This window comes from Capricornis sumatraensis, chromosome 10 (assembly GCF_032405125.1).
Source record: "Capricornis sumatraensis isolate serow.1 chromosome 10, serow.2, whole genome shotgun sequence".
Classification (NCBI taxonomy): domain Eukaryota; kingdom Metazoa; phylum Chordata; class Mammalia; order Artiodactyla; family Bovidae; genus Capricornis; species Capricornis sumatraensis.
The window spans coordinates 76,282,501-76,305,803 of record NC_091078.1 but is presented as its reverse complement, the minus strand read 5'-3'; the positions used below and the strand labels follow the sequence as shown (position 1 = coordinate 76,305,803).

At 43.8% G+C, this 23,303-nt stretch overlaps 1 protein-coding gene across 7 annotated transcripts in view; it reads right to left on the bottom strand.

The window, feature by feature from the left end:
• Positions 1 to 23,303, bottom strand: part of FOXP1 (forkhead box P1) — a 236,469-nt gene that overhangs the window by 18,026 nt on the left and 195,140 nt on the right. For all 7 annotated transcript variants that reach the window (XM_068983065.1, XM_068983063.1, XM_068983069.1 and 4 more), the window contains 2 exons: positions 22,475 to 22,562; positions 10,172 to 10,255 (listed from right to left, as the gene is read on the bottom strand). In XM_068983065.1, coding sequence (XP_068839166.1) covers positions 10,172 to 10,255; positions 22,475 to 22,562 — 172 coding nt within the window. The remainder of the gene's footprint in view (positions 1 to 10,171; positions 10,256 to 22,474; positions 22,563 to 23,303) is intronic.

Below are 23,303 nucleotides of genomic sequence, written 5' to 3'. Positions count from 1 at the left end.
GGACGGGGAGCCTGGTGGGCTGCCGTCTATGGGATCGCACAGAGTCGGACACAACTGAAGCGACAGCAGCTAAGTGATTCAGATCCACACACATATCCTTTTTCAGATTCTTTCCACATATAGGTTATTAAATATCTCTTGCAATGTCCTCCTTTCCTATTGCTGAAACAGTTTTTTTCCAAAGACATTTAACTAAGTAAGTATTTACAGCCACAAAAGGGGTTACTTATTAGCCTGGTGAGTGTGAGAAATTCTGGGTCATGATGTTTCTTTAATCACAACTTCACACCCCTCTTTTATAGCCTACTATGCCTTGTAAACCTCGAAGAGGGAGATAGAGTCCTTGTAGCCCCACCAACACTGATGTTTCAGGAAACACCAGTTGTGATGATACAATGGTATCGACCTGAGCTCTGTGACAAACCTTTCTGAATTGGGCTAGTACAACAGAGAAACTATTTTTCCTCACTCTCAAAAAAAGTCACAATTTTATTTAAACAGCCACGTGCTGCCAGTGGCTATACCACACTGGGACAGGCTCACTCAACTCCAGGATGACACTTCAGGGATGAGAACTACTGCAGAAGGGCCTGGCCCATGACCTATTAGAAGAGTGGAACCAACCCACTGGACATTCATTTAGCTCCATCAGTTGGCAGAGAGTCCTCTTTGAGAGCTTTATGTGTCATCGTCATTAAACTCTTATCCAATGCAGGATTGGAATCCATTCATTTAAAACAAACATGGCACAGGAGAGATCTGGAACTATAAAAAATAAAATCTCATTTTTTCCCCTCTAGTTTCAAATGTGTAGTAATAAAATGGACTAATCCAGTGCTTCAAGTAGAGAAATACCTACTAGTTATTTGCAGTAGCATGGGGGAAGACAAACGAGTTCTGTTTGGGGCCTTCCTTCCTATTACCTGTTTTGCCTTTGCCTTGAAGTGTTTCTCTTAATAATACTGGAAATATAAGCCTGTCCTCCCCCAACCTTCCAAAAATCTGCTTGCTACTGAAACACTGTATCTGGCTCCACTGAAGAACTTGGTTGTTTTCGACACAGTTCTTGCAGTTTACTCAGACGTGCTCTCTCAGAAACCTGCAGCTACCTCCAATCCAAAAAAGTTTAGCAGAGCAGGATTACTTGGTATCAAAGTGGAGCAGGAGCCTGTGGCCCTCACTCCCACCCACCATGTCCTTGCCTGTCTGTGGAAAAGCCTTAGCCAAGGAATAAGCTTCATCTGAGAAGTGAGAACACACAGAAGAAACAAAGGAAACCAGAGGAGACCCGATCGTAACACTGTAGCCACTAAGCACAGGCCCAGACCTTTAGTCCCTCAAGGGCTATAGATAATATTCTGAGCCATGTCCTGCAAGCTGTTTGCAGATACTGAAATCCCCACCAGGCAGGAGAAGGCTACATGATGAGCAGAATGTAGCCACGACAGAAGCTGCCACAATCCCAAGTGGCCTCAAGGAAATGGGAACTGACTGACCCTGGGAATCAAGATTAACTACTGAAGACAATCAAGATGACGCTGGGCAGACCACCGATGACCAACTTCAAGATGACCGCCAGAGCTGACTGCGCTGTTTCTGCATGTAGCCCCCTCCGTCTGTCTATAAAAGCTCTTGCCCCCTGATTATCAGTGGAGGGAACTGGCCTTTGGACAGGCGCCTCCCCTCACTCCCCGTTGCTGACATCCAAAATAAAGCAAACTTTCCTTTCCACCCACCTGGCCAATTTACTGGCCTTTGAGTGGTGAGCAGCTAGACCTGGGTTCACTAACGGTATCAATATCTGCCTGAAACCAAATTTTGAATCACTTAACAAATTAAGTCTGTTTTACCACTGTAAGAGTCCTAACTCCAAAGCATTATTTGTAGAAACTGTTAAAAATTAGATTCCTCTGAGATCTAATCAAAGAACAGATAAAAACCGAGTTCCAATTTGTTAGGAAGACTCAACCTTTCTCATGCCCTAGTAATGAGAAAAATCAAATACTGTTGAGGAAATACTGACAGAAAAAGATAAACATGGTGCTGGAAACTGAATGCTGGGTGAGGCTTTGGGTTGGGTTTTCCTTTTTATTCCTCCCTTGAAATGCTGGCTCAGCCAACATCAGACACACCCCTCCCAGCTCCACCCAATTCCTACCCCAGGCTCCCCTATACCTGATAAGAGCAAGCTATGGAGATGGCACCATCCTTAGGGATCCCCCGGCAAGCTGGGCAGACGCTGGGAGCTCTTTTTCACCAATGCTGGCAACTTCTGGACACACATTTGCAGCCCAAGTGCTAGAAGTCTTGTGGAGCACTCACAGGATGGAACTGTTCTGGGGGTCCCGGGGGAAGGCTGGGGTGACCACCTCTTCACCTTAGGCCCTACTCACTGACCAAGTAGAGGAACAGTGTATCTAAACATCCAGCAGCCCAAGCAACCAGTCTAATGCTCATGAATACACAACCTGTAAAAATCAGATGCCGTTAGGCCTAAAAGTATCCGAATGCCCAGGAAAGTCATGGGTGCCATTTGTAAACACAATGTGGTAAACCCCTTGCCACTGCCTGGTTTCACTGAAATTCTCATACCATCACGAATACTTGAGATGTTACGCTCATATTTTACAAAGAAGCAGACAGGGGCTCATCAGAGATTAAATAGCTTGCCCATATTCACAATCTGGACTCAAAATCAAATACACACTTGTGATTCTAGGCCCTTTGTATAATATTCTCCTTCTGCCCAGATAATGGGAAAGATAAACATGAACCAGGTTCCTTTTTCAACATGCTCATTTTTGGAAAGGACCTGGGGATTAGCGTTTATTCCTGCTTATAAATGGCATTCAATAAATATTTCCGAGCAGACGACGGCAACGGAAACTGCAATGACCAGAACAGGGACAGAGCAGACGACTGCTGCCCTTGGAGGGCTTACCGTCAAATGCAGACCCTGATGAAAGGAAGACAGGCATAACAATCATAAAGCAATTCCGAGAACCCACTCTGCTTTTGGCTCCTTGGCTGAAGAACATTACCCTAAACACCATAGTGCTCTTTAAAAGGTAATGAAAATGATAATATAAATACAATGTCCTCAAGAAATATGCATGGCCCTTTCCAGTTCTGTGAGGAAGATCATCAAGTCCCCTGGGTTCTAGTTCACTGCCAAAAGCCCAAACTCACGGCAACATTCAGCAAGTGCAGGCCCATCTTTTGGGAGCTCACCTACAAGAATAGACAAGCCCCACAATATGGGTACGAAGTCATAAAACGTGAAAAGAATGTCATTCTTGCAGCTCTGGCAAAGGTCTTAAGACTTGGACTGTTTCTACCCCAAAAGCAACAGTAAAACAGAAAATCCCTCCCGGTTAGCACAATCCCTGACAACAGAGAGGCAGCTGAATTTTCTGGAGACCGTGAAACACAGGTAACCAGGGGAAATCAACACCAAGCCAGGAGAGAGCAGAGAGGGGATTTTTACCAGGCTTGACAAATGACACCGTGATTCACACCCACCGCTGGGCTGTCTCTAATAAGCCACAGAGGAAGCAGCCAATCTCGGCTAATTACCAGATAAAAATATATTGTAAAGACTCTCATTAGGAGACGCGGATGGAGGTGATCTAATGATTAAATGCTGCATTCAACTGACCCACCATCAATGCACACTAGTGCAAGATGTCACGGGAATATTTTGTAGAAACAGTGATTTTATTTCGAGGAGGGGAGGCAGTAATATTTGTAATGATGGCTATGAGGTAAACTAATTAAAAGACAGTTCGGAGAGGAAGAGGGTGGCTGAGAGCAGCTGTGGCCGTTCCAGAACCAAGTGCCAAGTCTCCATAGAGGAACTGCAGTCAAGTGGAAAATTTCTGCCTGACCTCTGCCCTTGCTATTAATTTGCAGGGAAACTAATGACACATATACATATTCCCACAAAATTGTTCTAATTGCTAATTTGCCAAAGGAACCCTGATTCCAAATTAAACACGACTGTAGCCTGTGAGGGAAGGAAGAACAAAAAGCTGTAAACTCCAAATAGAGGGGGCTTCGCCTCATGAAATCATTTGAAGGCTGAACCAACAAGTTAATGAAATGTCAACCTTGTCAAGTGTGATCGAAGTTTCTTAACTTTTAAACTCAGGCTGCATGATCACATGCTGGTCTCGAGGAGAAACCATCTCTGGGGAGGAAGGTCACTAGAGGGTGAGAAGATGGAGCTGGGGGAACGTTTCAAGACAGGTTCTGTGTTCAAACCAAACTTGCTCTTTTAATTAAGGTCTCTCTGAAAAAAAGTGGACCCCTCCACCACCACCCCCAAATTAATTACAGACTTAGAAGAGCAAACTGGGAACAGTGAGAGATGTGCTGTAATCTTGAAAGATTCATCTGAATTGTAAACTACTAGAGCTTAAAACATTCATCAATTAAAAATGAACGCACAAGTGCTTCGTTCTGACTGTAGCTCAGGTTGGAAGAGAGAATTTTTTCTTGGGGCCTAGAGCAGGAAGGGATGGGACTGGGAGGGTTTCTTTTCCTATTTTTCAGATTGTGTTCATTTTCTATTTAAAAAGAAGTTGCTATGTTTAGAAAAGTTAGTAACTCTGATATTTTCTACATGGCGAGTTTCCATCATGTGATGATTTCGGCAAAGATAATCTCTGAAACGCCAGCCAAAAGCTGAATTCTTATGTCACTTCAGATTGCCATAGGGTTTTATTTTATTTTTTAATTTCTGTCCACTCTCAACTCTCGGTTTTTCTTCCAGGACAGTTCCAGGGGGGCTCTCCTAGAAATCTTACCCATCCAAACAACTGGGACCACATCAGCTGCCCAATACTCAATACTCTGCTGAGCCCCCCTGTGAAACAAAGATTTATCTTTTCGTCTTTAAACAGTAACCTCTGCTCGCTCTTTAAAAGACGGTGAGTCACTCCCATTTTTTAAAAAATCAACGCACTGCTGATGTAAACCCAGGACAGAAACAGACTTGTCATAAGGATTCCCATCAGAATTCCTGTGTGTTTTTGTTTGTGTTCCTGCCTTGTTTCAGAACAGATTCTGAGAACAAAAGGCAAACCTGAAACCCAGACTCTGAGGGACCCGGCGCTCAGTAGGGACTCTTGTGCCCACTCGTTTTTCCGTTGCTGGTTTGACTGACCTGCTGAGCAGGTGAATTCTAGACACGAATCCCTTGTGTTCAGAGATGGCCTTTCTGAGGATGGAGGAACCGGAGGGACGTTCCCAGACCGCGGGGTGGGGTAGGTGGGTGTTGCTGGGCAGGGGGTGACCTTGAGCACAACTCCGTCCGCCTAGTCTCACCACTGCCTGAGATCTGGCCCCGTGTAGGACAGTGACCGAGAAGGCGATCGCCACTGACACCGAACCTCAGCACGGGGGGCTTCACGAGAAACCGTATATAAACATTGCTTGTTTTTGCAAATCTCTTTTTATGATGGCCTCAAATTACTTCTCCAACTCAACAGCCAGGCTGCAGCCAACAGCCCACAGGATCACCCATTTCATTAAGAGTTAAAGGAGCCCCCCTGCTTTTGGGGGGCTGGTGGGGGACACACACAGTTTTTATAGTAGCTAAGAACTACTTCCAAACAGTCCTAATTGCTATGGTTGGAGGAAAAGAGAATGTGTACAAAGGAAAATCTAATACTGCCTTTCGCTTCGAATAGCCAAGTTCCTGTGTTTTATAACATTTTCAGAAAGGAGATTCTACCTACACTGTAGTTACTTGCCCACCAAACCTGAAGGAATGTGGTTTCACCAGGGTTGGGAGCTGTTCTCTGGAGGGTAGGAATACCCTAAAGCTAAACCTACCTCTCATGTTCTCAAGATTATAAAATATGATTTACAGTATCTTCCTGACATTATGATAGTGAAAAAATCTTTTTCAAAACTCCTTAACAACTTAATCAAGTATTAATACAGACATGCTTCTCGGCGGTAGTGGTGGTTATTGTTTTATCCTCTGAGTGTGGCCTCCCTCCAAAGAAACAACTCAGGAAATTCTCCATGGAGTAAGCATGGAGACATTCACCCTCAAGCAACCCACTGTGGTGTTTACCTCGAGAACATTACTGGTACTGAGTGTGGAACAAAAGAATATCACTCTCATTAGGACAGTTTACGATCCCTTGGTTTTTCACTTGTGCTTCTCCGAACATGGAAGAGAGATGAATCTTTGGAAACGCCAGCCTACAACACTCGTGGCCATTCTGGCCATATGACAGGCCCAGCTTTACACTGTGTAACTCCCGTGCTAGAATCTGCAGCTGCTCTGGTAAACACGGCCCAGCCTTACAAACACTGAAAGCTTATAAATAACATTAGAAATCAAAAGCTTCTCTTGGCTGACATTGGCTATTCTTTGCCCTCCTCCACTCTGATCTTCATCACAGACTTTCTTCTCCCGGTTCCCTTCCTCAAACACCCGCACCTATCTTAACCCCTCGGCAGGAAGCATGAAAGCTCATTTCCTTCTCCTTCCTCCCATTCCTCTTTTACGTCGCATCTCAGATGGCACTGGTGCCATGGGGCTTCCTCACTCCCACCGCCAGGGATGGTGGTCCACACACTCCCGTGGAGCGCAGGTCTCCCACAAGACACACTCCGTGGCAGGGACGGGTCTGCCCTATTTTCCTACCCTATGTTTCCCAGTCGCACGTTCCATAAATATTCACTGATGCAATTACTTTGATTTTAAATTCAGAAATTCTCTTTACAAAAACAGTGTGCGCTGCAATTTGAGTCCTGGGTATGATTACAAAAGGAGAGGTTTTTGTCCTTTTAAAAGACGTTCAAGCAAGCAGGGAGAGATGCTGCAGGAGGCACCTGTGGAACAGGATGCCTGTGAACCCCTGTTCAGCTCACCTAGATGCTTCCCAGGGTGAGGGGTCGAGGTCAGACCCACGTCTAAAATCTTGGTACTCTCCCCAGATGAGAATATCCTCTGACAAGCCAAATGGGAACATGAGTTCCACAACAGGATCCAGCAAACACGTCTAGGGGCTGATGTCAGAACAATCCAAGAAGGTTTTGGCAGTTTCTTTGATGCAAGGAAATGGGAACTGGCTGGGCGACTGGACACAGCAAATGACACTTACCACCCAAATGGCATTTAGTGAAAAGCAACGTTTACAGCAAAGCATTCTATCACTTAGTGACTAAGGATTTTAAAATAAACACCAAGTTCCTTTTAAACAGAAATGGAAAAAAGAAAAAAACTTAACAAACTTCCTGGCAAGACTCTAACATGAGCGTCCCCAGCAAGGGTTGGATCTGAATCCCAGGAACTGCTTCTTTCAAATCAGAGTCTAGGAGGATGCACGTTTGAACATACACTGTGCGTTCTATTATTTCGGGAGGAATAAATTAATTACAGGCAAAGGGGAGTCTTTTACACCTTAGAACTGATCAGATAACTCTATATCCCTAAAGTTGAAAGAATTGAGGGTTTGCTCTATGCCTGTGTCCCCTCCCCTTTTTACAGCAAGGAAGTAAAAAATGTGTGCAAAACACTACATGTCTACCTTTTATAATTAATTTCCCAATGCCTCACCTATACATATTTTAATAATTCCTGATTTATAAGATGGTATCTATAATAAAATTTTCTATTTTCAAATAAATGAAAAGAAGGCAGGTTCTCTCTGGCAACAGAGTGTCACACAATATCTGCTTGTCAGGCACCAATTTTTACTTCTTACATGTAAGTTAAAGGATAAGGGATTTATAATGCTGCCTGTGAAAGGAACCACTTTTCATACACAAATGTGATCTTTTTTTTTCTTCCAAAGGGTAATACAACAGTACATTTACATAAACTAATCCAAACAATCTATGTATTTGACAATGGCAAACCTCACACAGGCGGCCTATTGTTGGTTTACATCTTGGAGTTCTTTATATTGGCTTGTAGCACTGCTCTAGCTGTCAAAGGTTTGACTTGGACTCCAAATAAATGGTTATAGAAGTGCTGTGCAGCGATATTGGACTTCTTTGCAAAAGAAAACCTGCTGTGTATGAATTCAAAAGCTATTAATTTTTCAGTCAAAAATATTCGTGCCTATTTCTTTTAATAAAGAAATACTGTGCTGAGCTACTAAGAGATAATGTTGACTAGTGGTAAAGAATTTTCAATAGAGCAGTTAAAAATAAATTTAGTAGGAGGTCCCCTTCCAAGTTATAATTTTCTAGCATGTAAAACATTTTTTTAAAATACTAATGAAGACAAACCTTCCTGCCCTGTACGTTTCCGCCAGGACAGCTCTTCCCTGTTCACTGGCTGCCTAACATGGGTCCTCATGGAGAATCCCAAGGGTCCCTTTGTGGCCTCTGGAAGCTTATATATATGGCGCTCCAGGCCTGCACCCAGCCCCATGATGGCTCGTGGAGTGCCCCCTAGGGTGTCTCAATTCCTTTCCTGCTTTCATCCCCCCTCCTCTCACCAAGAAGCCTCATGATCCTAAACGAGTCCATTCCTCGAGTGCTGAGTCCACATATTATTCTAATCCTATTTAATATCTGACCTCATATTACTGTTTTTAATTCATGGAGTAAGTCATCTCATTCTCTCCCTTGTTGCTGGGTTTAGAGACGCAAACCCTTTATCCTGGAGAAAACTATTTCCCTAATGAATGGAAACCATCTGAAGATGTCCAGAGAGTTCCAAGAAGATCAGCTCCCCTTGCCACCAGCTCAAACTGCTGAAGAACTCAGTGGGATCGTGCAAGGATCTTACCAATTTGTTTTAGCGGGGTTCACATTATTCCTAGGAGCCTCATTAAAAGAAGGGGTTGATAGGAATAGCACCTAGAGCACGGTTGACTAATGACTCCACAATACCAAAAGGCCTTATTCTTTCTTTTGGGTGGCCTACACATTTGGTCCTACAGCCATTTACTGCAAAATACATGGAAACCAAGGGCTCTTTCCTAGTAAAAATGGATGTGCAAAGTGTTTAATGATTTTATGTCCTATATCTCAGTAATGTGTTCTGTTTCAGACATTAATTTTGTCTGCCAACTGCATCTTGGCAGGCTACCATATTTGCTGGGTTAATAGTCTGACTCCGTTTTATTTCTATCACCATAAATCATACATATAGGGGTGTATGTTTGCTTTATTTATAGAAAAAAACCAGTCAAAACAGATAAACCAATACTTTGCCATTACGCTGCATCATTGCATATTGATTAAAATTGCTGGTACTAACTATAGATTGTCAACGCTCAATTAATTTTCACACAGTGACTCCAAGCAAAATCAAATAAAAGCAGTGTACCCTTAAATTTTACAAATCTTAAAAATCAAGAAGCAAAGCACTCTCTCCATTGTGAAAAATTAGTTGAAGCAATTAGATTTTGAGAACTGTATAAGTATACAAGAAACATAACTGAAAACCATCAAGGTAAAACAGGGAATGAGGCCCAAGACAGGATCTGGGGTCCAGATAGCATCCTTCCATTTTGATATTGTCTGTGCTTGCATGACACTTTTCAAGGTCAAAGGAAGGGGAAATAAGGCAAGTAGTAAGAGATTCCTGAAAGTGAAATGTAATTTCAGGGTACCATGTTCAATCTCACTTTGAAAGAGTCATTTTCACTTCCAACTCTCTAGTAACCATTAGATGTTCTCCAGTAATTATAGCCTCTGACTCTCAGCATTTCCTCCTTCTTTGCTCTCAGACTGGACTGGACCGGACCATCCCTCAACCCTTTTCTCATACCCACTGTCTCTTGGCTAAACCATGCCAACATACATTTTTTTCTTCTGCCTTCCTGGTCTGGCAGTCCTCTCTCTGTGTTTCCACCAATGAGAAATCAGAAAGATTGCTTTTTGTTCTGTTTTTGTTTTTTCCTTCCAAAGAGCTGTCATAGAATGTTTTAGTATATTGGCGTAGCATCACTCATCTGTCCCAAAGAAGAGCTGATTGTGGGGTCTCATGGCTGAGGACTGGGCCTGAATCATCCTGTATATATCTCCCTAAATTCCCAGCACACTGCACTGTTCATAAAAGGTAACTTAAGTTCCAGATGGAACTTAAGTCTTTCAATATTTAGAGCTGCCAGACTAGGGATCCTCCTCCCTTGCGGAAGGGAAGCAGAGAAGAAATAGTGTCAGGTACCCCCGGATGTCATGTAGTACTTACGGGTTGAGGGGCAGTTTTGGGTTCTGTAGACTTCACATGCAGGTGGGTCATCATGGCTTGCAGGCGCTCTTTGTCTTTCGCAAGCTGGTAGGGAGAAAAAATGCTCTGTTATTTCTTTGAATACAGATGCATTACTCTTTAAATATCCCAAATGATACATATTCCAAATTATACTATGGCCCCCTGGCATACAACAAAATTTGCATCACTGCTTAATTGTTTTGAAATCTATACGACCACTGCCAAACTCCGAGTAACTGGAGGTGTCGGTGTGTGATTTCTCAACACAAGATGCATGAGCCTTTAACTGGGAAGTCCTAGACCTACTGGCACCAAGGAGTCCCATGTAACACAGACAGCTACAAGACAAAACCGTGAATCACGCCTATTAACCAACCTGATTCATGAGGAAGCCAAAGGAAAATGAGCTAGGGAACTGAAAACTCGTAAATTCATCTGTTGTGGTTGTGGAGAAACTCCTAGACACACAGATACACTTATGCAAAATTAACTCCATCTTTCTTCACAAGTAGACAGAGATGCAGACAGTCCAGGCAAGCAATTTTAACAGGGCAGGCAGATAGCTACAAGGGGGGACAAGTCCCCATTTCCAAATGAAGGTACAGAAGGTTTATTCATTCACTGACTCAGTATCTGAGTACCTACTATGTGCTAGTCACATTGCAACAAAAATTCAAGTCTCCTCACTCTAGAAAACATTCTCTTCTGAAGGTACCTGAGTTCCTAACTGGATGTACAGAGTAGGGACTCAGATGCTGTTTGTTACAGGCTGCTTTCTTATGCTGGCGCTGGACTGTCTCCTACACAAGGGTATCTTCAACAGTTCAAGACACTTGAGCATAGGAGACATAGTATGACTGCAGAAGAGGGAGGAAATGTCTCCCCCCAAAGATACTGGTTTAGTTAAGAGAAAAGCTGTGGAAGAGATTAATATGAGAAGGGGAGAGGGAGGGAGGAGGGGAAGGAGAAGGAGGAGAGGAATGGGGTGGGAAAAAAATCTGAGTTCAGGACGTTTACAGACTATTTGTCCAAAATAATGCCTTAGAATCGGGAAGGGACTCAGTCCTTCCGTGTCACATAATTAACAGTAAATCTTTAAAATATCAATTAATTTTTGGTAAGTCTAAAATTACGTCCCCCCCCACCCTCAAATCAAGTAAGACTCACTTTTTAAAATCAAAGTGCATTTTAAGGGAGGAGGATGTTTCAAGAACTGGGGGAAGGCAGAGAAAAGGGAAAAAGTGGAAAAACAAGAAGGAAAAAGCTTTCAACTTATCCTAACTCGATGACTCAGTCTCAAGCCATATCACATTTGATTTTTTTTTTTTTCCCTTTTTATTCCCTTGTGGTGTGGTTCGGGGAGGGATAAATTAAGAAGTGGGGGTGGGGTGGGGAAGCCTTACAGTGTTAGCATTTATCTTTCCACAAACAGGAAATGAAAATGATACCATATTAGGAGCCACTTTATGTTATTCACCCTCTGTTCTTTAGTCAGTTATTGAACAGCCAAACTAAAAGATGCTCAGAACACATAATGCTAAAGGAATCCAGTTTTCCAAAGTGGCTCGGTTAGAACAATTAAAATGTTAGCAATGGCATTTTTCTACAGTTATTTGTTTTTCATGTCAGTGTTCTAAGTTCTTCAATGTTACAACTAAAACATTTTTAGATTAAGAAAAATGGTTTCTTTTAAAATTACCGTGGGACAGAGGAATGGAGGCATCTCTGTTCTTTTTAAAAACAAGTAGTCGTCTGTGGTGCTAAATGCTACAAATTTAAGGGTGGGAGGCAATATTTACTGAAGAGTCTGATGAATATTAATCGTGACTTAATTTAGGGGTAAACATTGTTGATGGAACAATTACAAAGACCAAGAAGAAGGAGGTCCAAATTCCCAGCATCAAAAGAAACCATTACCTCTATGTTCCATCCAAATGTCTACCAGACTGACCTTTTACTGGTCAAAGGTGGTACCAACACATGGCAAACACACATGGAAAATCTGTACACCCAGTCACCTCCACAACCTTGGTGCTTTACTGCTGGAGGGAATCTTATTTCGTCATAAGAATATCACTTAGATTCATCATTCGTTTTGAGAATTATCCAGGTTCCTCATTTTGCCTCAACCTCAAGTCTACTATCCTAACTCTGCTTTACTATAGAAGGCAGGCAAGGTTACAGAAAGAGGCAAAAATCCGTTTTTGTTTGTGTTTATTAGCGCAAACTAGCATGTCATATATAGTCTTGGGAAGGATTTTGGATTTTTATCATTGATAACAGTTCTAACACAAACTTTCAACAACTGAAAGAAAAAAAATCTCGCCAAATTCACTTTTTATTTTTATGCAGAAATGGCTACAAATTCATACCAAGTGAAATCGGCTCCTCTCTCTACGGTAGCTGTCTTGCATTTACAATACTCACTGGTCCTTCAAACAGCTTGCAGATTCTTTGCTGTTTTTTAACGCCATCATTCCATGAGCTCACCACCCCCATCAATTTTCACAGCATCCCTTCTTTGTTATAATATGGGAATACAAACATTTAATATTAGCAAATATAGTCTAGCATATCCTTATCAACTGACTCCCATGACAGGCAAAGAAAAGGATGGAAAATTCAGTCCAAAGGTCACCTAAAAATCTGGCTGACAGATTTATACATCCTTTTATGTTGTAGTATGAAAAGAGAATTACTCTCTCAGAGCTTTCCTGGTGGGTACAGGAGGAGTATCTAGCCTAAAAGGAATGACAAGAGGCCACACAGTAAGGGGAGCCGCATGTGCAGTGTCTGTTTAAATTAGTAACCTGGTGCACCAACCCTGCAGAATGACTAGAGTCAAAAATGGGTTAAAGAAGACGTGGGCTAACAGACTTCGAAGGATTTGAATCCTGGCTCTGAGACACTGAGCACATTATGTAACCTTTTCAAGCTTTTCACTTCTCCTTCTAAATATGGAATAATAATCTCTGAACTTTGAAGAGTTGTTTTGAGGATTAAATAAATTCTTGCACATAACAAGCTTAGCACAGAGCCTAGCACTTCATGAATGCTCAAAAAAAAAAATTTTTTTTTTTTTTAAAGGAAAGTTAAATCAGTCTAATCTATCTAGACTTCTACTGACTAGGTAGATGTTTGGAAACTGGATCAACATAACAGAGGTTCGATGGAGTTTGCAGCTGGGCTAACTGGGGAGAGAATTTTGACATTTTAAAGAAGGGAACAGGAAGCTAGGAGAGATGATGCTCATTTCTCATGGATTTATTCCCTTGGTTCTCACTTTTATCTGTCTCGTCCTAAAAAAGTGTTTTTTTCTCCCCTTGACTAATACGGGTCACCCCCTCTTCTATTCCCCATGGCCTCAAGTCAGCCTTCAGACTGCCAATGCTGGCCAAGACTGTAACAGGGGTATCACTCCATAACTGCTGAAGGCCAGGGGGCCCCATGCACCATCTTCAAAGGTAAAAGCTAAGAAGATTACACTCTTTTAGCAGAGAAAAGGCAACGTGGGCTGAAGTTCATTGAACACAATCATATTCTACACTCTCAGGAGGACTAATCATTTTAAGCCCAATTTGGTGGTTCTCACTCATGAGAAAAGAATTCTTCTGAAAAAAGCGAAGGATTTAGGAGACAGAAAAAACACTAGAATTACAGAGGATGGAGAGGGGAAGGGGCCAGGCCACTCAGTCCATTTCACAGGCTGTTGAGGCTACTCCAAGGCTTCTGGCTCTCATGCCTTGTTTCATAGTTGGGGGGAAACTGAGGTTCACGGAGAGAACTTAACCTGAGGCCGTGGAGCTAGGAAGGGACAACAGTAAGACTAGAACCCAGGTGACACGATGCTTGGTGTGACTCTCCCAAATGGATGATCCCTGGCATCGCCTGGGACACCACCTGAGAACTCAGATCTTTGCCTCCCTCCCGTCTCCTACCCTGACCTATGCAGGCAGAGCCTGGGGTGTGTGTATGTGTGCACACACACAGGTGCACACTGTTAGCCACACACAGGTTACAAAGAAGCAAGCCTGGATTAGCCGACTGAGGTCCCCAGTTTCAGCGACTAGGATCTGATCTAATCTTGTCCAGTTCTCCAGGGGAGGGACGCAGGAGTAAATGCTTCTAATACGGACACCCAGGGTCCACGTGTTGGGGAGACACCACTCTCTTCTATGAACTGAGTGTGCCTTAGAGGGAGCGGGCTCCATACCCTCAGGCGCTGCGTACACACTGACAGTCCCAACAAACTGATGGAGGCAGAATGGATCTTGTTACCTGGTCTCTCAAGGGCATACTATCAAAAAGAGGAAAATAAGTTAAAAAAAAGGGGGGGGGGTGGGGTGGGGTTGGGGTGAGGGCAGCAACTGGAAGGAGGAGAAATTAAATTCTTCTACCAAGCGGAGTATTTACCAAATAGCTATCTCCCAGCCACTCTATCCAGAGGTGGTCATTCACAGACCTTCACAACTCGGCCTTGAAGGCCAACTCGGGCTCTCAGCGGGCAGGCAACCTACGGCTCATTTCACCCCAATTGAAGAATTTCCCAACTTTTATTGTATTCTGTCACCATCTTAACATTCCTCACGTGTTATTATTAAAGACTCTCTTGACATTTCAAGCAGACGCACTCGGATACTCTGTCATAGTCTAGGAATTCTAATGCTCCCAGAGTAAAGCAGGATTTTAAATTATGAAAAAGAATCGTCTTGGTTTTCCAAGGGGGGACGAGGAAGGGAGACACGCAGAGACCCTCCCTCCTTTTCCTCGGCCCCTGTCAGAGCAGTGGCGCCACGAAGCTCTGATGCTGTTAATCTCTCTGTTCCCACCACCCTTTGAGCTTGTTCAGAGTCAGGAGGCTGGGGAGGCCCAGTTGTGAGGCGCGGGTCTAAGTACCGCTTCGAAGGGGGTTAGAAAGGCCCAAAGGGCATCGGAGGCAGGTAACACACTGGCCGATGTCCCGGAAGTTGGTGTGATCACAAACTGCCCTGCTGATGGCGGAGGGATCACATGAGTCCCCACGGTGACGCGTCTGTGTGAGGCTGCCTGTCTCCCTCCGCGGCTGCAGCCTGTGCACTCCCCTTCCTGCTGACATTTTCTTAGAGCTCACAGTTCCTGGGGTGGATGGATTTGGAAGCCTTCCGCGTGGGCCCAGCATCACCGAGCCCCAGCCCAGGCCCCGCCTACCACGAACTTCTCGGGAGAAAGCTCCTTAAGGCAGCCCCACCGGCCGTGTTTCCAAACCCTTGATCTGCAAGGCCTGGGTGTGTGCAGAGAACCTGGCGGGGTGGAGCGCAGTTAAAACTTGCGACTTCAAAATGTCTCTCTGGCATGCAGATGATTATTTTGAGCTTAAAAGAATCATGGCCCCAAAGACTCAGAATCTCTGACCTTCCTTTCCCTAAAAGAATTGCAAGGGCCTGTCAGAACAGAGCCAGCACTAGCGGATCTGCACAGAGCACAGGCCAGGAGGTAGGGGCTGAGGAACTCTGCAGGGCCCTGAGATCAGAGTCCACTCTGCGCCCCCCTGTCTCCCTGTGGCCACACAACATTTATTTACTGACTTTTCCATCCCTCTGTGAACTGCCTTTCTCACCTTTAGAGTTCCAAAGCCCTACTCCCAATACCCTCTTTTGTCTTCAGCTGAAGATGGTATTCACTGCGAGGGTTTGGACCATTCTGATAGATGACTCACTTTTCCTGGGTCTCTCCCATGTATACCATCTTGCTAAACTTTTGCTTGATTTTCTCCTCTTACTCTCTTCTCCTGTCAACTGAATTCTTAGACCAGGCAGAAAAACTTAAAAGGGCAGAGGAAAATGTTCTCCTGTCTAACAAAGCCCTGATGACCCCGGGTACAAAGCCATCCAACAGCACTGAGCAAGAAAGGAAGACAGATTCCAAAGGTGGCGGCCTGCCCATCACCTTTGAACAAGTTAGTTAGATCTTCTACACCTCAGTTTCCTCATCTCTGCGGGGCCAGGGGGCACTATTCTGACTCTCAGAGGACGATCACCATCCACTTAGAAACAGCTTCTCAAACAGCAAGAAGAAATATTACGTTAAACATGCTCATTAAGTGTGAGACACGTACTGACTTCCAAATGTTAGACTTTCCCTTTAAAACATGACCCCTGGGGTGAAAGAAACAGGGTTTTGAATTGGGGGCTGTGGGGATTCAATGAACCTGAGGGTAAATTCACTAGGACAGTGTCTTGACTATAGAGTAGGGGCTTGATAAACGTTCTTTCAAATGGTTTTCGAGCTCCTTAATGCAACAAGCAGAACATGGGCATACTAGGTATTTTCTACAGCCAATGGATTCAAACAGATCATGAGGGTAACCAACTCATCCCAGTTTGCTCAGGACTTTCCCCGTTCTGAAACAGAAGATCCCAAGTCTCGGGAACCCCCAAGTCCCAGGAAAGCAAACTGCAGCGGCTGGCCACCATCACAGCCTGTTGAACAGATTAATTTTAAAAAGAACCCAGTATCCCTCCACTCTCAGTCTCCCTCACCCCACAACCTAAGCACATCCCTCAAGTGGCTCCTGCGACCTGGAATGTCCTTGCCAGGCTCTTCTACTGACCCCTCCACAGTGACTCCCCCCACCTCAAACTCTGCCTTGAGGGCAGTTACAGACCTAGTAGTCTTACCCTCTCCACATTGTAGGAAGGAAGAAACTGCCTCACTTATCTATATCCTGAGCTTGGAATACACTAGGTGCCTGATAAACAGTGACTGAATGGAAACAAATTGAGTCGTGGATACCAGGTTCACATCCCTCCACCCCCACCCCTGCCAGGGCCAAGCAGATCTTCCCCATCAGCTGGGTGGCTCCTATGCTCCTTGGTTGCTTTCAATATTCACTTTAAAGGGCCTTGCGGCTGAGGGGTTGCAGGAAACCTGTCCTTGGCCCTACCCCTGACACATGTGGAGCTCTGAACATGATGAACAGGCCAAACCTTCAAGGCTTCTTTTTTCTTTCTTTCCAGACCCATCTTTATACACCAAAGAGGATGAGCTAATGACTAAACAAGGTTACATGGTCACAAAGCAGAATTAAATTGAATAGATATGTCCAGAAAACTGTATTGATACCATGAACGTCTCAGCTTTCTAAGACACATTAAGTCCATCTGCAGGCTTCTTTTTCTCCCGTTGTCTGTTAAATCAGATGCCCTTCCCTTTTCCCCAAATGGAATTCTGACCCAGCCACTGAGATATCTTGTGTGTGATCACATCGCCAACTGAACGACTGAGAGAGCTCACGAGCATCTCCCTCCCAGGCGAATGAACCCAGATAATGGGATGAGTACGGATTTAAATCCAGGGGACAGGAGGTGCTCAACTCTCAGAAGCAGCCTTTGGGTGCTTCTGTACAGCCCTGGCCATGGTGCTGGGGGTGGGCAACCAGACGCTCACCATGTTCCCAATTGTGGCGCCCTTGCCCTGTGGGGCAGGGAGCTGGACATTTCATGACCCACAGAAGACCACACATACTGATTGTGGGGATTTTTCCTCCTCCAGTCCTAACTCATTTCCATGACTGCCTATTGTCCAGAAAAATCTGTCCACAGAGAACATCTAACAGATGCAATCTTAAAATACATTCCCTGACCTCAAAAAGGACATTCCCTGTCCTCGATCCAAATGATTTCTATGGTGTCCATCTGTCTTCATGCTAGGCGCCTAAGTGTCCAGGGTTGGACCTCACGTAATTTCTCGGCTTCCTGGTAACAGCTGGGGTTAATCCCCATCCAGTCCATTGATAAATGTCAAAAAATTACAACTGCCTTTGTAATAATGAAATGAACTCAGAAATATTCAAAAAGGCTTTGAATGCCCACGAAGATGTCTTTTCGACACCCTCTTCCTTCAGTGAAACCAGTAACAGGGTGTAACGTAAGAACTGAATTAACCATCATTTCACTGTCAACAAATTCTACGTAAATGGTCCACTGCTAAGAGAATGTGCATTATGTATTTTGATATCTTCCAATAAAAACACACGCAAGACAGATGCCTCTCACCCACAGTGCTGCATAGATAGGTCTAAATTAGACTCCATAAAGCAGCAGCAACCCAACATCCTGATTTCCGCCTGGTGGCTTGAACTCTGCCATGAGAATCTTAAAGACTCCTCCATTTGGCTCAAATGCAGATAACACCAGGAAGGGAAACCAGTCCTGCCTCTATCCCGAGGCGAGCAAGGGTGATCTTTTAAAAAAAACTGAATCGAATTCTTTTATGGAGGTTTCACTACAGGTAAGAAACACCAGGACCTCCTGCTTGGGGTCAGAGTTGAGGTTTCTGGGGTTTAGATTTGGGGTCTGGCAAGCTACGTGGGACAGCACTCCAGGGGTTTCCCTGGTTTTGGTCACATCTGGGGCTGATGCTGCCTTCCCCAATTCTCCAGTGCAATCCTTTCACAGTGATTCTCCAGGGTAGACATAATGAACCTCGTGATCTCTACTCTAAGATCCAATTTGAGCTTACAGGGTTTGTTTTTACAATGGGGGCGCACGTGTGACCTTGCCCCCAGAGTAAACGCCAGAGGCCTCAGTACTGCTTTGCTGAGAGAATCTGGGCAGTGGGGGGCTGTCTCCTCCTCCTCTGAGTGATTGCCCTTTGGGAATATGCTCAGGTCTTGATTGCTCTTTCCTGTCGTGCTCAGAGGTGCAAACCGTTTTCAAATTCAAGTTAATACATGGTAATTGTGTAATAGACTTTGAGATAACTTGGAAATTCAGGTATTTCCTGGACCAGGAAATGCTTTAGGGGAAACAGAAGTAGCCCTTTTGGGTCAGTCACGTGCAGAGAACCCCCTCTACAAGACCAGATACATCATGCTGAGCAGAGGGGGTGTGTATGTGTGGGGCCAATGTCAACAGGAAGCAAGACGGAAAGGTTGCTGAGACACAGAGCACCACCTTACATGCTCCTGCTGCTGCACAGACGTCGCTTCCCCAGTACCTCGGACTCTACGGGCACAACGCCATTAGCCAATTACAAAGTACATTTCCAGACATGGTGCATGAAATGGCAAACGGGGTAGCACAAACACAGAAATACAAATATCAGAGAAACAGGAAACCTCAAATGAGTGGCTGTGAGTCTAACTGTCCTCTGCACCACACTCTCTGCAATCCAAATGTTGTCCGCCTAATCGTTGATAAGGGCTTTGGGCATGGGTTCCTTCAGTACTAAAAACTGCTGACATTTTCTTGTGTATTTCATTAGATTAAATAATCACTGTTTGGGTATGGCCCTAATCTTGCACTGAAGTCTTCTGAGCATGTTTCTGGAGTTTTCAAAAATGCATTACTGACAGCAAGCACTTCCCAGTCAATGAACAGTGCCACTGGAGACTTAGTTACAATCTATTCTTTTCTCTAGAATGTAGGAACCAGGGGGACAGTCCCATCTGTCTCACACATTCTTTTACCCCTTGGTGGCTCCAACAAGGCTCTTCCACGGTATAGGCTCAGGGTGATGTCTGCTAAATGCGTAAGTAGATGAATGGATGGATGGATGAATACCCCTCAGCTAACTCTCCATGACCACCAACAGCAGCAAGGACTGGCATGTGAAGCTGCCCTCCAGGGAACCTGACCAATATGGTGACACGGGTTTTACACACCAAGGTGAAGAAGAATGAAGAAAAAGGGGTGAGCTGGTCCTTAGGAAGCCGGCAACCTCTGAGAACAAGTTGCTAAGAATGTGATGCCAATTGTTTTTTTGATTCTCTGAGACTAAGGACTGCTTAGGAAACTTTTTCTGCAAGGACCAGCCAGATAGTAAACATTTTCAGCTTTAGGGATTTTCAGCTTTTAGGCCATAGAGATTCTGTTGCGATTACTCAACTTTTCTGTTGTAGAGCAAAAGCAACCACACATAATGCATAACTCAAAGGGCATGGCCATGTTCCAATGCAACCTTACACACGGATGCTGAAATCTGAATTTCATATAGTTCATTCTTCTTGTGATTCTTACCTCCCTCACCCCAACTATTCAAAATGCAAAAACCTGTCTTAGCTCATCAGATGCGGCCCAGGGGCTGCAGTTCTCATTCTTCTAGCAATCCTCAGAAGCTTGGAACTCTTCCGAACCAGCCCTGCCATCTTCCATTAAAGCAAAGTTGTTCAAAAAATATCATAAGGAATATCACAGGTAACTACCACACAGTAACTTCCAGAAAGATGAGCATCTCTGATTCTTATTAAAAGCTGAAAAACCTGCCTTGGGTTTGAGGCGAGACTGGAGGATGAAGGGACATCTATGAATAAATGAAATCCACAAACAATCTAAGAACCATCATATAGGTCTGTACCATTGCCACGCCATGTTCACCAAAACAAAACATCAACAGTGCCGGGAGATAACCGTCTGACTTACTGATCGTCTAACTCCTTTCCTTCTCCCAACTGCTGCTTTTGGATAATGAGGGATAATGAATAAAAGGTTAGTTAATCATGGCCTTGCACTCAAAATCTGCGGTCTGGAATGCCAACTTAGGCGAACCATGACAGCTCTGTTCAACAATTTATTCTAGCTGATCATTAAGAATTTCATCAATTAAATACATAAATGCAAGAATCTGGACCACTTTATAAAAACACCACCACCACTGAAACATGTAAGTTCAGGAAGCAACAGCCACAGAGCTGGTCCTATTCGATCCAGTCCTTCAGGGGCTTCCCATGCTTTAATCACAGGTGAACTCTGGGAGTGAGATAAACACACTCCTTCTTTCCTTCTCAGTAAGCCATGTTGAATTTAAATATGTTTCCAAAGACTTATATAAGAATTTGGGGGGGGGGGGCGGTTTACAATGTGCCCTTTGCCTGGATAAATACCCCACTGTCCTAGTAAGTTCATATCTATAGTCTGAATGCAAAAATACTTAAAATAACTTTCGACACATTCTGACTAAAAAAAAAATAATAATAAGTGATCCATCATAACTAATTAAAAAAAAAATCCTTTCTATCCTGGAAAGTCACAACAAAAAGTTTAAGTGTGTTTTGGCTGATTTTTCTCTGCAACTATTTGAAGCTATAAATGACTTAACTCAGTAAAATTCCAGATGTAATTATCTACTGTACTTAGCCCAGGGCTCTTCATATATCTCGGCATTGCTGTCTTGCATACAAAATAGGCTTTTCAATGGCTGGTAACAATATAATGTACAACATTGTTTTAATTTCCCCGAGTCGGCTAACCTCTTGCCTACACTAAACCAGCCAGAGGAAGAAGCCACAGTGAGTCATCAAGCACTCAAAAGCATTTTGGAACTCGGCTGCATAAATGGGGTTTGTAGGGTCAGCCTTGTGCAATTCTACATTTTAATAATATCCATTTCTGACCCAATTTTTACTTTCAGAAACTGATTTTCTATTAATTATACCAAGGAGGGAATGACTGCTAAAACATGGTGCTTCATCAACAAGTTACATCAGGAAGTAGAACTCACATTTAAAATGCACCCAAACCAAATGTGAGCCACAGAAAAATCTGCACAAGTTAATTTTCTGTAGTCATATGTTCTACATGGCCCAGTGGATTTCCAAACACATGATCCTCTCCCTCTCTCTAAATGGTATGCACATAATATATATCGTATGTACCTAAATATACGTTTGTATGTATGTGTGGGTGTGTGTACATATTTAAAATGTATAGTGAACTCTCAGTTGTTCTCAGTGATGGACAGCAAAGGGGGACAATGAAAAATGATGCATAAATCCACATATACCGTCTATTTTAACTTTGGAAAACAGGCTTGCATGTGCACTGGCTTGCCCCGTGTTGCCCACACTCATGTTCTCTCTCGCTCACCCTCCATTCATTCACTCCCCACATCTCTCCCCAGCTTGTCTTCCTAACTTCGGGTTAATAATATTAGCAACAGTGGGGGCTCAGACCAACAACAGATAACCAGTAAACTTAAAAAGGAAAAGAGAGAAGGGAGGTCAAGTGAGAGAGAGATGGAAAAGCTAAAAAGCAGTGGCTGAGGCTTGGCGGCATACACAGAGATGCACAGAACTGTGAGATGTCTGAGCAGCAGTGTCCAAGAATGAACTGAAGCTGGACCTTCCCAAAGAGGAAAATAAATAAAATACAATAACATAAAAGAAGATCAAAGAAAAGAAAGGACAACATCAGATTTTGAACCTTCCATTCAATAATGAGTACACAGGAACTCATTACAGAACACTACAGAAATTTGGAAGTGGAGGAATACTGAGGTAATATCAAAAATAAATGTGGTTTTTACCTGTAGCTCTAACTGCTGTACAACCTGCATTTGAACTCTACATTGGGCTGTACTTCTATCGTCCAGCGCATGCTCACTGTTGAGATGTCTGCAACAATACATAGAAAATCATTAAGTGAAATGGAGAAACAAAAAAAGGAAAATTTAAGTTACCAGGATGTTCACGCATCTACTAGGTCTAGTTTACAGTCCTGCAGAGGGGCTGCCCTCTTCCGTCCCCACCACTGCAAACTGTCGTTATGTATCGCTGAGCACACGGTTAGCACCAAATAAAAGGCTTCCAGAGAGAAGCTGCGTGGGGCTGCTGGAGATAACCATTTACCATAAAAAACGAAATTTGCGAAGTTAAGTCGAGGCTGCCATTCAAGACCACCTCAATGGGTAGACATCTGAGACAGGGCCCACGAGGTATTTCAAAACAGTCTAATTTATATGGGTCTGAATATGAGCATTTGTTCACAAGAAAACTGATTTCACATCACTGATGACACATTCTTATATTGAAATGCATAGACATGAATGTCAGAGACAGCAAGGGGTGGAAAAGCAACTTTAAACGAATGAAATCTGCAACATGAACCTACACATGCAAATCATATACCAATGGAGGGGGGCAGGCGGGAAGGATGCAGACAACTACTGCAAAGGGAAACTGCCTGGGTTCTTGACTGTGGTCTGGATATCCAGTTTACAGATGGTTCAGACCACAGCCTGAGGATGCCTGTTCTGTGGTCCGTTTACTAGATTTTCCAATGGGCAAGAGGCTAAAAACCTGAAATTTCAATGAGTTTTACCATACACAGGAGCTCTGGCAATCAGAGGGTTGAAT